Source organism: Marmota marmota, unplaced genomic scaffold (assembly GCF_001458135.2).
Source record: "Marmota marmota marmota unplaced genomic scaffold, marMar, whole genome shotgun sequence".
Classification (NCBI taxonomy): Eukaryota; Metazoa; Chordata; class Mammalia; order Rodentia; family Sciuridae; genus Marmota; species Marmota marmota.
The window spans coordinates 26,441,827-26,457,420 of NW_026000229.1; the positions used below are offsets into that span (position 1 = coordinate 26,441,827).

Here is a 15,594-nt window from a genome sequence, read left to right on the forward strand (position 1 = left end):
GCCTTTCTCAGAAATGTCCTTGGGCAGGAAAGCAAAACTTCTTCCTTAAAATGGCGGCTGTCATTTAAGATGGTCATCCAGATGCTAAGCAAGGACCTTATACTTGGTACATGAGTGATATTCAGATAATAGGACCCACAGGACCTTCCATCAGATTTTTTGAACTCTTTGTTTTTTTCTGCCCAGGAACTTGAGGCTCAGACAAACCTGGTGACTTCTTAAAAGACTACCCACTGGTTAGAGCGAGACTGTTGAAATATAACCCTTCTCAACATTTGTTAAGTTTTATAAATGGCTTGATGGTCCCCATTAAGCATTTCTCCTGTTCCCTCTGACTCTCTTAATTACCAGAGCAGTTTAATGTTTTCTCCAGTAAGTGGCAGATGAACTGCACCCAAAAAGACATGGAAAGCAGTTGGCATTTCTATTTCTGCTCCTCAAGGGCTTAGAGCCTCCAGGTTTTTGATAACACTTAAAAGGATGCTGATTTTTTTCCCTCATACTTTACAGGCTTCCATCTTACACAAGCAAGACTATTAATTAATTCAATATATCCTAGAGGCACTGCCTTTAAGAGCTAAAGAGATCCTGTTAAAAAAAAAAAAAACTATCTGTTCTTATTAACTCTCCTACTTAAAACTCTTCAGTAGTACAGTGTCTTCTAAGCTCATCTAAACATGCAGACTCACTAGGTGACCACACCCCACAACTGGCACCTGTCTATCTACTCAGAAGGACAGAGTTAGAAACCACAACTTGCCTGCAGAGCAGCAGTGGGACTTTGTCTTCAGGAATCCTAACCACAGCCCAGCATCTCAGCATGGCTCTGGAAGTCTCCCTGCTTAACAGCTTGATACCTCGAGACAATTCCGTAGGCAGGGCTTGTCCAGGTCTGCTCATGGGCAATCCCAACACTATGAAATAGGATTTTTATGGTTCATTTATAGTCCTTTCTAGTCCAGACGCAATTTACCAATGATGGGTAATTTTTACTACCAGCAGTGTTGCCTTGAGATTTGGTTGTCATTCTACCTTATCAAGTTACTAAGGAAATCCAGTTAGAGGTAAGCAGAGGTCAAGTTCTTAGGAGTAGGGGAAAAGCTTTCTTTAAAAGAAAAAAAAATAAGTTTCTTTAATCGCATATAACCTCCCTTTCCTTTAGGGTTAAATGCAGATTAATTAAATGAATTGCAAAGATCCTTTACAACTGGCCCTTGGATGCTTCTGTAATCTCATCTTGCCCTCTCCTTCTCACCTTTAATTCTAAACCCAGCCTAACCAAATTCTTTTTGATTCCTCCAAAAGACCAAATTATCCCTCTGTGGCTCTCAGCCTCTAGGCATGCTGTCCTATCACTCATTTATTTATTAAAAAGATTTTAATTCCTTCCTTGAGCCAAGCATTGAATATAAATATGGTAAAAAAGACAACCTAGTGGAGTCCACAACCTGAAATCCTTTCCCATTCATCCATTCTGTGCCTTAAGCATCCTCTGGTCCCCAGTGTAGGTTAGGTGGCCTACCCTGTATGATAACACTAATGCTCTGTGTTGTCATTGCATGGTGCCTTGTCAACCCCCCATGAAATTGTGAGCCCCTGAAGATGGGGGGAGTATATCTAGCCTGCCTACCATCATATCTCTAATGTATTAGTTGGATCTAGGTGCCCAACAGATAATTGATAAACATGAGAGCACATTCTAGGATTGCAATATACATTTTAAACTTCAAATAATGTACTGTTACATTTTCAAGTCCTATTATCCATAATGAAAAAGATATTTTCAGAGCAGATGCCTACCAAAATCTGTGATACAGATAGAATTGTTTTTATTTTAAAAAATTAGTTATAAATAAAAAAGAAAAAAAGTATATAGAAAATGGTGTATAAAAACATTCATAACTGGGTGATTCCCAATTACCCCAAACCTAATGCCAACATTAACCTTAGTGAAAAAATAATGGAGGTGGGTCAGTAAGAGCTTCAGAAACTCCCAAACATGAGATCCTTATTCTCACATAATGTAATTTTTAAGTTTGGCCTGGTAACTAAGGAAAAGAAATTGTTTCCCACTAAGACATCATATGTAGATGCATCTGTGAGGATAACCACCCTTTCCTGGAACTATTTTCCTGGGATTTATCACATGAGTTCCTATATAAAATACTGCTAAGTCACACCCTAGAATTTACTTCCAACCAAATGGTACAAAATATGCTCTTCAACATGGCACTTTTCATATTAGCATTCTGTAACATCAAAGGAACTGGTGATGAGTCATAACTCAGAAACCATGTCTTTGATTGACTGAGATAATGTGGTCCAAGACATTACTTTTTGATGGTCTAAGAGAATGAAGATAGAATTTGGAATAGTGTTAGGTAAATGGATAGTTAACATGCCCATTTAAGCTTTTTTCTCTCAAATATCAAATATCTTAAATGAGTTTTGGAGAGGTGCTGGATCACATTCAATCTGCAATCAAATTCCCTTAATAAGATTTTGCAGTGTAGGAATTCTCCCTTGCTGATGAAAATGAAAGCCATAAATTTATGAGCCAGGTTCTGACCAAACTTCTTGCATAAGGAAAGAGAGCACAACTATGAACAGCCTGGGTCTTCCAAGTAGCATCCTCATCTTTTCCAAGGAACAGTGGATCTTTTCAAGCTCAAATGTGCAGCAGTGATTCCAGAGACTGACATGTCCTGATACATTATGGCAAAAATTCAACCTGGCCTGCTATAGCTATATTTTGTTTAATTTATATAGTATTTTACAGAAAACAACAAAACAAATCCAACTGTCACCTTTTAAAAACCAGAAAATTTCACAAAATCTTCTGGACCTCTGACTTCTCGTGAAAAAATAGGAGAGGCCACATTAAGTTGCCATTTTCCTGTAACAAGAGGGATCTGGAGATGAGTAGCAGCTTCTTAGGATGTCCTTCTGGGAGTGAATGTGTGCTTTCGAGGTCATCTCAGGGCCCACCAAGCCTGCTTTACTTATTTTCCCTAGGTTGCTCCAGGAATCTGAGAATTTTTACTTGCTCAACACGGCAGAAAGGTAGCTTTAGTTTGTAAAAATTTCGTGTGCATGTATTTATAGAGGTGGAGGAGTTAGGGGAAAAGAATGGAACTATTTAGATATCTAAATGTCTAAATATCTAAATAGGTAAGGGCACTGTACATGTTCCAAAGAGGAGTTAGACACAAGGAGCATGTGACAGTGTGTTCTTAGCTTAATGCCACAGGAGTGGCTGTTCAGGACCCACTTGCTTATGGAAAGTTTCAGGGGATCTGGAGGTATGATAACTTCTTTCTCTGTTTTACAACATCCTTTAAATTAATTTTAAATGTTCATTTTACTGATCTCCCAAGGAGCCTGTGAAAAATGGGAAACTCTTTCCAAGTATGATTATATTGAAAAATGTATGGGAGCATATACTTGTTAGCTTGCTCCAAACACACTTTGAGATATGACCCTTTATACATAATCCAGCTAGGCATTTGACACTTGATGAGCTAACTATAACTCAGTGTCATAAAGGCTTTTGAAGAGTCTAATTACAGAAGTCTCATGGGTTAGGGGATTAAGCAGATTTCAAGTTGGGGTAGGGCCAATTTGTAAACAGTTTTTTTATATATGCTGTAGGTAATAGGAAGTTTTCAGATATGTAATTTAGAAACTTCTCAATATGGTAGAGAGACTAAAGACTGAAGGAGCTAAAGCAGGGAATCCAGTTGTTTCAGTGAGTAACAAAGTTTTCTTCCAGCACTCCCTAAGTGATTGGCTGTCCATTCTAACTTCCTAGATAGTGGAATAAGCTGAGGTGATTGCACAGACTTTTGCAACAAAATCTCTCTGTTATGGCACTAATAGGAACTGTTAAAACACACAGGTTAACTCTAATTCAATTATGGGAAACAATATTAAAGTTCAAATTATTTTTTCATTCTCTAATTTTAGAAGTAATCCTAGAAATCTTTACACACATTATCTTATTTGATTTTGTAACAACTTTGTAAATTAGGAACTATTTATGTTATAGTTAAGGAAACTGAGTTAAGTTTTCCTACTACAATAGATGACCTGTTTTCGTAAAAACAATATATATAGACTAAAATTGTAACTTTTAAGTATTAATGTGTTAAAATCTTTTAAGATCCTAGGCTGGCTTTTTTTAAAAAACTGGTAATAAAGTTGTTTCAGGGAATATGCAAGGTTCCTACATTTTAAACCAGGGATGTTTGTGTTAGTAATTAAAACTTGACTTGCAGAATGATTGTGGATTAATTTCAATGACAGAGAATGTAGCAAATAGTATTGATTATAGCTTAATACATAAAGCATCAGCTCCCAGATAGAAAGTTCTCCTTGGCATATTGTAGAAACTGTCCATGAATCATTTTTCCTGAACATCAAAGGTTCAGTCCACATTTGCACATGAAAGTACATGCTTACTTGGCAGTTTTCAAGTACAATTAGTAGGGATTCTCCAGCTGAGATTGGAACACATGATATGTTAGTACTTAATCAAAAACAAATCTACTACTAAGTTCCCTACTTTGCTTTTCAAAATATATTATATACATTATATAATATTATATATATAATTATATATATATATATATTGCTTTTCAAAATATATTATATACATTATATAAATTATATATAATTTTATGTATATATGTGTGTGAATATATACATATATATATAATTTTATATATACACACACATGTATATATATATAAAATTAAAATGTATATACACATATGTGTATTTAAAATATAATATACACATAGGCATTGCGTTTAATTTTAGGTAATCTGTTAAATACATTCTAGTACAGCATCTCATAATATTTCCTCACATGATATGTGAGTTGTTTAATTCTACCCAGCACCACCATCAAAAACATCTATATCTTCCACCTTTATTCCCAAATACACTTTCCATATCTAAACCACAGAAAAAATATAAAAAATATATCCTATGGAAATTCTTCTGTTAACATGTTTTATAGAAAAAGAATAAAATCTGGATTTTATGTCATTTGTTATATGATACTTTTGTATTTGTTTGCATTGAAACTACATAATGAAAGAAATATTGTTTTAAAGAAAATATGTGAAGACTACAATAGTCTTTTTAGGAGAAGTTTTAGTTAAATTAAATATTTTGGAAATAGTTGAATTAGAAAATCTGAAAGAAACCTATCCAATGCTACAGCATGTTTTTCTCCATTTTGAGATATAAATCTGGGTGCCTTCTATAGTTGAAGAACGTAAGTACAACAAAAGGGAAGATTTTATTGATTTTGTTCACTGTATTTCCTCTGTACCTAGGACAATGCCTGTCGATATTAGACTGTAGATATATACTTGTTGAATGAATAGTAAACCTAAGTTAAAAGACAGTTGCCTGTCACCCAAATAATGAGTGTCATTATCTATGCATAAACTTGGCAATATATAGAAATCATCAATTTTCATCTCAGTTGAAATTATTCACATTAGTAGCACTGTTTAGTGCACCAATTTAAATCAAATTTAGATTTTTAATTTTCACCTAAAATCTATTCAGAAGTATTATTTTGTGATACAAAACTGAAATATATACTGCTTAACATGTAGAAGATTCCCAAGAGATGTGAACAAAGACAGAAGAAATGGGCAAATCTTTTAGTGATCACCAAATTTCTAAGCTGTGGGTACCCCTATAACCTACTCAGGTATTATAAAGAACTAAGACATTTCCTGCTAACTTCCTTAAGGATCTGTTAAATAGCCTGGGATATGTAATTTAGCTAAAGAAGCAAAAGCAAACACAAAGCCAGGACATTAATAATATAAAATTCAAATGAAATAGTTAATGTTAAAATTGATAAAGAAGTAAGTAAAACTTACAAGGAAACACCATGAAGAGCTGGGCATGGTGGCACATGCCTTCAATCCCAGCAACACAGGAGGCTGAAGCAGGAGGGCTACAAATTTGTGGCCAGCCTCAGCAGTTTAGCAAGTCCCTGTGCAACTTAGTGAGACTGTGTCTTAAAATAAAACTTAAAAACAAATGGCTGGGGATGTGACTCAGTGGTTAAGCACCCCTGTGATCAATACCTAGTAACCACCACCCCCCCAAAATCATGAAGAAGCAATTCATGAAATGGCAGTGATTAAAGTGAATTAAAGTGATTAAAGTGTATTAAAATGGTTAAAGTGAATCAGAAAAATCCTAACCTTTGAACACACACAAGATTAGATTTCAACATTATTAGCATATTGGGAAAGAAAGTGATGTATATTATATAAATAACTGTATGCCATTGTGAATTGATGCAAAATATAGATAATTAATGTGTAGTTTTCTTCTACCCAGTGACTATTTTGATGATATCTTTAAATGAAGAATACATACACAGAAACATTTAAGGCTTATTATTATTATTATTATTATTTATCCAGGATTGAACTCAGGGGCACTCGACCACTGAGCCACATCCTCAGCCCTATTTTGTATTTTATTTAGAGACAGGGACTCACTGATTTACTTAGTGCCTCACTTTGCTGATGGTGACTTTGAACTCATGATCCTCCTGCCTCAGCCTCCTGAGCTGCTGGGATTACAGGTATGTGCCACCATGCCTAGCTAAGAGATATTATTTAGATGAACAGAGGAATAAAATTAAATCCATAAGTAGTTGAGTATAAGAGATATCAGATAAAACAGTTTTTAAATCAACATTTGCCCTAAGATTTGGTTGGCACTATTTAGATTCCATGACCAATGGATGGATTGAGTCTTCTCATTGAAATTTTGTCCCTTACCTCCTCCCAGCCCCAATTGCAAGTACATAGTGTCATTATAGCAACATAATAATGCTTTCCTTTAGTTGCATTTCCAATTAACATAAAAATTTATATTTTGTGGGAAATATATATTGTGCTAAGATAATAGAAAATGTGCTTCTTTGGACAGGAGAACCTTATTGCTCCAGACAATGACTTTCCTTAAGGGTTAGGAGCATTCCCAGTGCAGCCACTGGAGCACAGCATGGGTGGCCTTTTTACCAGAGAATAAGTCAGTGATTGTTGCAGGCCAGCCTTATGGGAGTGTGTGCCTTCCCACATATCCCTAGTCAAGCTTGCCCCTGTTTATTGAAGGTTCTCCAAAAAAATGGTCAAAAGTTTATTGCAGCATGGGCCCCATTCTCTCCCACAAAGCAAAAAAAAAAAAAAAAATTAAATTTGATGAAGTCCAGTGTATTTGTTTTTCTTTTATGGATTAAGCTTTTGGAGTCAAGCCCAGTAACTTTGCCTAGTTCTAGACCCTAAAATGTTTTCTCTTATTTTTATATCAATAAGCTTATCAAAGATATTATAAGCTTTCAATGTGAGAGAAAAAGATTATAAGGAGAAAAAAGAAAGATTGTATATCTGACACCATATGCAAAAATAGGTTCGAAATGGAGTAATGATTTAAATGTAAGACCCAAAGTATAAAACTTCTAGAAGAAAAGCTCCATGACATTGGTCTGGGTGATGATTTGTTATATGATTCCAAAAGCACTGGCAGCAAAAGTAAAAATAGACAAATGGAATAGCATCAAACTAAAAAGCTTATACACAGCCAAGGAAACAACCAACAAATTGAAGAGGCACCCTACAAAATCAAAGAAAATTCTGCAAACCACACTTTTGGTAAGAATTAATATCCAAAATGAATAAGGGACTCAAAAAACTCAACAGCTAGAAAATAGATAACTTGATTTTAAAAAATGGGACAAGGGACCTGAATAGCTATTTCTCAAAAGAAGACATATAAATGGTTAATAGATATATGAAAACAATGCACACCATCACTAATCACTAGGTATTGAGCCTACAGTCACTAAACACTATTTGTTTGTATTGAAATTACATAATGAAGAAAATGTTGTTTTAAAGAAAATATGTGAATACTACAATAATCTTTTTAGGAGACGTTTTAGTTAAAGTAAATACATTGGAAATAGTTGAATTAGAAAATCTGAAAGAAACCTACCCAATGCTACAGCATGTTTTTTTCCATTTTGAGATAGAAATCTTTCTGACTCAGAAAGACAAATACTGAATGATCTCTCCTATATATGGAATCTAAAAAAGTCAAACTCAGAGAAGTGGAGAGTAGAGTGGTAGTACTCAGGGATGAGATTCAGAGATTGAAGAAATGGTGGTCAATGGATATAAAATTTCAGTAACATAGAAGGAATAAATTCCAGAGATTTATTATACAATGTGGTGATTGTCCGTAATAATAATGTATTGTATCCTTGAAAATTGCTGAGAGCATATTTTAATGTCCTGACACACACACACACAAATAGGTCATTTATAAATCAGCCCAATGTAACCATTCCACATGCATAATATTCAAAACATCATATTGTATCAACAAATATTAGCTATATAATTTTATTTGTTAATTTTAAAATAAATAAATTTAATTTTCTCAAAGGTTTGTACTGAAATGATAATGTGTTTCTACAAAAGCATATAGCCTTTGTAGAATATGACCTTTCTTCTGTATTAATTTTAATACACTTCTACACACTGTTCACTGAAGATCACAAAAGTTACTTTAAATAGTCATCATTTCCATGATTCAGTGTTTATTCAAAGAAACAAATAAGCAGAAACAAAAAAAGGATAGCATGTGAAACAATGCAAATTATACTTACTCACACAATGATGTCTTAGGGGAACATGATAAATGGGATCATTACTCTTGTGAGAGCAACCCTGAGTGGTCTGAGAAGGAGGGTTAAATAAAGACACAGCAAGTATACCTGTTAGAGATATCCAGGTGGTAGTTCCTGGTACTTATATTCAACATTTAATTTTGTGAATGCAAATAAATGCTTTGTAGGCTGATGCAAAAATATTAGATGGAATTCCTATTAATGTAATTTGAATGAATGATTCAGAATGTGGCTTATTCTATGATAGGATAAATCTTATTTCTACATTTAATACTGTGTTTTAACTACTAGACACATGGTTCAGGGTAGCTGTCTGACTGATGCTTCCTTCCCCCATATCCTTGTCCATACCCTTTCAGAGAGCCTGTACCTATGGTATAGATGCATAAGCTGTTGGTCATATAACCCTACAACCCTGGTCATCTCTAATCTCAGTCGTTATGGGTAAAGATCTGGAAAAAAATAAAATTTTCTGTCCCAGGTATCGAAAGCTGAGACTGTTGAGCCCTAATAAAGTTTCTATTTGATGTAGACCAGAATAACCACAGGTGTGTACTGACTACATATAATCAAAAGCACAAGGCCAGTGTGTAGAGAAAGTGAGTGAGCCTATATGTGAAAGGGAAGAAGCCATAAGGGAAAAAAAAAAAAAACACCTTGGACTTATATGATATTTTCAATAAATTTCACACTATGCTTAAATACCTTGACTTCTTCCGTATCTTCTAATTATCCTAAGGCAAATTATGTATTATTTTATAATTTAAGTATAACACTAATAACATTTTCCTATACTCTGTGTTAAACTCCAAAAGACAATAGAAACTTGTATGTACCAATATTCCATTCAAGTTATATATGCTTATAATCTAAGTTTACTTTGATGGAGCTAAGGGGTGAACTCCTGGGGAATTATAACCCTACACAAAAAGCTTTGTGTTAGGTGAATGAAGCTGTCTACCATCTTGCTAGAGATGATTGGTAATGCTGCTCGAGCAGGAAGTGATGAGACTCAAAAATCGTGATTGGAAAAATGACTGAGGGAAATGGAATGTTTTGCCTTAAAAATAAAATCTTCATAGGGGAAACAAGATTTTACAACTGTAGTAAAAATGAGGAAGATGGCTGGGATTGTTCCAGACGCCAGAGAGACCATTGCTAGACATACAGGAAAATGGATTTTTGTTTAGTATTTAAGGAAAAATATTCATACTCAGATCTGTTGAATGAGGTGAAAGGCTACCTCACCAGGTCCTGAGCTCCCTGTCATTATTGCTCTAACAGTGCCTGTGTTGAAGTCAAAGCCACTGTTTTAGATATCCGATTGGTTAGAAAAATCCTATTTTCCACTTCATAGAAATTGATTTCACTATTCCAAACCTCTTAATGGCCTGCAAAAACAAAGGCTCAAGAAGGGCTACTTTTTAAAGCTGTTGTTTCTCCACATGCACACACGTGTGTGTTGTGCACATATATGCAATTTACATGTTCAATAGTAAAGACTTCTTTTGCATTTTATATACATTATTTAAAAAATCATCACCTGTTTTTAAAAAATCAGATCTTCATTGGCCAATATTTAGAAATCAAGTAGAGTTTACCTAAGGCGGGAAAAAAGCCTACAATCAAATCTTGATATTGAACATTGCAAATAATCAGTAGTTTTTCTTCGTTAAGGTAACTACATTTGTGCTCAGGATAATGAGAAATAGATATTGAAGATACAACTTGATAGAATGGGGGAGATATTGAATTTAACACATTTCTACTAAGGCTTAGAAATAATTTTTTAAATCTATACAACATAAAATTTGGTTTAATAAATTATTTATTATAAAATTTGCTATTAATTTAAATTAGACATTAATAGTATATATTAGATTCCTAATTGTTCCTTTTAAAATATTTTAATAATGTTACAATTTTATTTCTATGATATTCAAAATCCTGTTCCAGTAAACATAGTTCAAACAAATAAAAAAGTATATTCTGTATTTTGGTTCAATAATAATTTTCAGTTTTGGTGTATTTAGAAGTGAAATTTAGTTTGCTAACATAGAAAATAACATTTGTAATTTATTAGATTTATTTTATAACATTGAATAAGAAAATAAGTCCCATCTCTACAGGTCATGGCATACTGGATAAGCTACAGAGTGTTCAGTCACATTTAGAGAACTTAGTCCCTCCGGAAAACAGGTCTTTGTGGTTGTTGTTCCAAAGGAGGGAGTTGAGGAGAGTGAGCCATTTGGAGCTTCTCCATACTGAATCCATCAATTGATTGACAGCACCTACATATTCTCTCCCCCAAATATATCGTATGAACTGCATATTACACAGTCTAGGCAGTCTCAAAAAATCTATACTCATTTCTGGATTCTAAATGTGAAGGTCCCCCTTAAACCTAGAGGACTCCTAGAAGGATTTACAGAGAAAATATAACGAGACTGATTTTCCAACACGTGTTGGAAACACAGCTCACATAAACCTTTGGGCAGCCTTTGTAGATTTATATGAGGTGGTGCAAGAGAATTCTCCTTGCTGTTGAGTGTGACTCTCCTGCTTCTGAGTTATGTCAGGTACATAGAAATCACTCCCAGACACTCTCCTGGGACTACAGCTGTTGCCTTTAAATCCTCAATTTGACACTTTTCTGCATGGTTATTAGAGCTTTAAAGAAATGTATCAGGACTCTCAGCCAGCTTAGGGAAAGCGATTTTGCCCTGCACTGTCACCTCCACAAGACAATATTGGTGGGGATGTTTTAGTAACCTATACTTTCCTTGTGTTTGAGGAGCATTTCATGAATGTTGCTTTCACAATGTAAGAGAGCTCTTAGAAGTTAGAAAAATAGGGTGTTACTTCAAAATATTCAAGAATATTTTGTTTTATTTATTTAATTTGGTTTCAGGATGACATTTTCTTCTGGTTTTCCTTCCTTTCTTATCTCTTGGCTCATTCTTAATCTTTTTCATGCTCACCTTATCCTTGGCCCATTCCTTAGATGTTGCTCCATAAGGTGAGCCCATCTGTGCTGGTGACTTCCCAAGCACAGTGACTGTATACTGATGACACTCCATGTGTATCTCTAGACTTGACTGCTCTCCTGTAGCTATTCTACCTCCCCGTGGCATCTCAAACTGAAAATCACAATCTAGCCTCAGCAGATAATGCTGATCTGTTTCTTTTCAATCAGCTACTAAATTCTTTCAGGTGTACTTCTGATAAATCTCAATGCCTGAACTTCCCTTCATCCCAAACAGGGTTTTATAGTGGTTAGAAGCATATACTCTGAGCTATTTTTCCCCTATATTTGAATCCCCATATTCCTATTGCTATATTTTGGATTTTGAGAGTCCCCCCCAAAGTAGTAGGACTAAAAGTCCCCTTCAGGTGGTGAAGTCTTGCTTCCCACAGTGGGGCTATTGGGAGCTGATGGAAACTTCGATAGGTAGGTCATTGGGAGGGGCATGCCTATGAAGGTACAGTGGGACTCCAGATCCTTTTTGTTCTACTCTTTTGCTTTGCTTCACCACATAACTCCCTGCAATGATGTGCTTCCTCTCCACATGCCCAAAAGCAATGGGATTAAGTGACTGAATCCTCTAAAACTGTGAGCCAAATAAATCTCTTTTCTTTACAAGTGAAATATCTCAAGTATTTGTTATATAGTAACAGGAAGCTAATTCAACTGTGTGCTACCTTCATAAAATTGGACAAGTAATTAACTTCAAAGCCTCAGGGTTTTAAAAAATTTTTTGTCTGAAATTAGAAATAACAATAGCTGTAGTAGAGTTGTTTTAAAAACTAAATGAGATAATGCAATATAAATGCTCGGCAGAGTCTTTGCATATAATAAGAAAATCCTTGTCCCACTATGTACTCCATACCAGGTGATCTCTTCTGGACTACTTACTACAGAGCTTTATAACTATCCTTATGTTCCCTTAGTTACTTATTCCAGTTAATTGATTCTCCACATTGCATTGGGACATAGCTTTCTAAAATGTAAGCTTAATCAGGGCATTCCTTCTTTTAAGATCCTTGATTTACTCTCAGTGTTCTCAAGATAAGGGTTAACCACCTTACCTTTGGGAGAATAAGGAAACCATCATTCTTATACCTTACACATGAGATTGCAAATTAGTACAGCCTCAGTGGAAAGCATTGTTATAAAATGTAACAACATGTTAGATGCCGATGCCCCTTTATTCAAAAATTATATTTCTTGAAATTTAATATATGTGTACCTATTTGAAATGACTTAAGCACAAGATTATTCTTCACAGCATTACTTGTGAGAGAAAAAGTTTATAAATACTCAATTGTCCATTAGCAGATGACCAGTAAAATAAATGATGGTATGTGTATACAATAGAGCATCATACATTCTTTACATAAAATTAAATGTGGCTCGATATCCAAAAATATATCATCAAAAAAATCAAAGTGCAGAATCATGCACAGTTCAGTTTATCTCATTATTTTTATTTGTTGGAATGAAGATTTTCATAGATATTAGTAAATTCTTATATGTGTCTTTAATATCTCTGGGGAGATACACAAGCTCTCCTCATTCCAAGAGACAAATAAGTGTATGGGGAGAGGTCAGAGGGAAAAGTTGTCATTGTATATCCTTTTCTCACATTTTTTTTCCATACACATGTGTTCAAAAGATAAATCATTGAAAAGAAAACCAATTGTCCTTCCCGATGGGCTCCTGTCAATTTCTGAGAATTCATCTCTTGTCTTTGTCCAGTTGTTTAAACTGGGACACCTGCAGTTCCCGAGGACTTACTCTCTCATACAGTTCCCTTGCTAGGAACACTTTCCCCAATCTTCCCTTCCTTTGCCCACATTATGATTATGAAGTTTTTTATTTCTATAGCACCTTTTCCCAAAGCCTTTTCAGTGACTTTAGAATTGAGACAAGCGTTTTTCCTATGTACTCCATAGCACCCAGCCTTACTCCTTGCACTGAGAAATCTCCTGTAGGCCGACAACCTACCTTGGAATTTTCAGTAGTACACATTAGAGGAGGATATAGCTGAGCCTCCTGCCTGATGTGTGAACTCAGAAATTGAGCTATGACCTCAGAATTCTCCTTGGGGTAGTTTTTCTGCACACTAAGCCTACTATTACACTTGCCTGTCTTCTGTCTGTCTCCCTCCACGAGTCATCAGGACTGTGTCTTCTCAGGGTTGTGACTGGAAAATAATGGTCTATTAAATATAGAAGGAACAAATGTCATCCTTCTAGATAAAACTTTGGATTGACCACCATGTATCATTCTTATAAAACTAAATGTGGACACTGATGCTAAGAACAGCCGAGTGACTCATCTAAAGCCTTATAATAAGGTTTAGGAAGTACCCTAAGTCAAAGGCAGGCCCCCTACTTCCTATGCCAACATTCTTTTAGGTATGTGTAGTTGACTTGGAGATAGTTTCTTTAAAATTGAATTTTAAATTCAAGTTACTTTAATATTAAGAAAGGAAATAATACATAGCATGTACACAGGATAATTTTTATGATATCTTTAGACACAGTTCTGAGATATGAAAGTCTAACACATAATAAATTGGCAGAGTTTTTTATGTAAAGAATTTAGTTGTGAGGAACAGTTGACATTTTTGGTTTATATTCATAATAGTATATAACTACTTTTCATATACATTTGGCTCCAGAAAATTAATCATCATATTGGGCAATTCTAGCCACACCAAGTTGATAACCATTAGACACCTTGTTTATTAAATTCCGTTGTAGATAAAGGTGCCAAAAATAAATTAATGACTGTTATAACAGCTGGGCTTTCTTGGTTACAAGAAAAATACCTTGACATATTTTTTGACTCTGTGATTGGTCTACATTTCAAGGGTATGAATTAATCTTCAGAAGATCCTAAAGAGTATCTTCCCTGGACACTTCACTTATACATCAAGTTGGCCATGTTAGCAATCTAATCACAAACCTGTAATTCAGTGGACAACAATTTCTTATTGTGAACAGCATAGCGGCTTTTACTATCATTTAGGTCAGCCCAAGATTGCTGATGCACCGTATGTTTCAGGCCAGGGATGATGGATGGTGGGCTCTGATGCCCATCCCTAAGTGATTGGAAAGATTGAAGACACACAGTTCACTTAAGCTTGCTTACTATTACATCAAGTAATCAGTGTGATAGGCAAGCCCATGCTCTTCATGTCACCCAACCAACTTTCTGCAGGAACAGTATTTCACATAAAAAAAAAAAAATCTGAAGAATTGTGTTCCCGTTGACATTCCTATTACTAGATTAATCATTTAGCAAACAGCTTCACCTCAAACCTCAGGGTAGTGGTGAGGAGTTTAATGAACATTTTTAAAGTGCCTTTTTAAAACAGGCAGATCTTTAGTTTAGTAGTTCAAATGAAGTATGTGTCACTGAAGTTATAAGTGAGAAAGATGCAAATTCATTTCTTTGAAACTTTATTTAGGCAAGGAAAAGAAACAGTCAAAATAATTTTCTATATTATTCCTAATTTCCAACTTAATAGTCTACTTGCTGACTTTAATGATCATAAAGTTCCAAAGATGTGACTTTGCTGAAACTGATTCATGTAAATACTGTTCTCTGAATCACATGGGACCAATTTCCAACACAAACAATTAAGACCCTCTGCCTAGCTATGATTCCATTATGTGGGAGATTTCTTTCCAAAAGTGATGAGAAAAAAGTACATATCTTAATTGTCAATTTTTCACTAAGAGTATAAGTCACTGAAATAAATTCAACAAAATTCACTTGCTTTTATTGTTTCAGACACTGTAATTTATAACTTTAAACAAAACATTTCATATAATATATATATATA

At 34.7% G+C, this 15,594-nt stretch overlaps 1 protein-coding gene across 1 annotated transcript in view; it reads left to right on the forward strand.

Annotated features, from left to right (window-relative positions):
* Window positions 1-820: 820 nt before the first annotated feature.
* LOC125613336 (WD repeat-containing protein 72-like) overlaps window positions 821-15,594 on the forward strand; it is a 57,225-nt gene continuing 42,451 nt past the window's right edge. Inside the window, exon 1 of the mRNA XM_048793243.1 lies at window positions 821-871. Within this exon, the coding sequence (XP_048649200.1) occupies window positions 821-871 (51 nt within the window). The remainder of the gene's footprint in view (window positions 872-15,594) is intronic.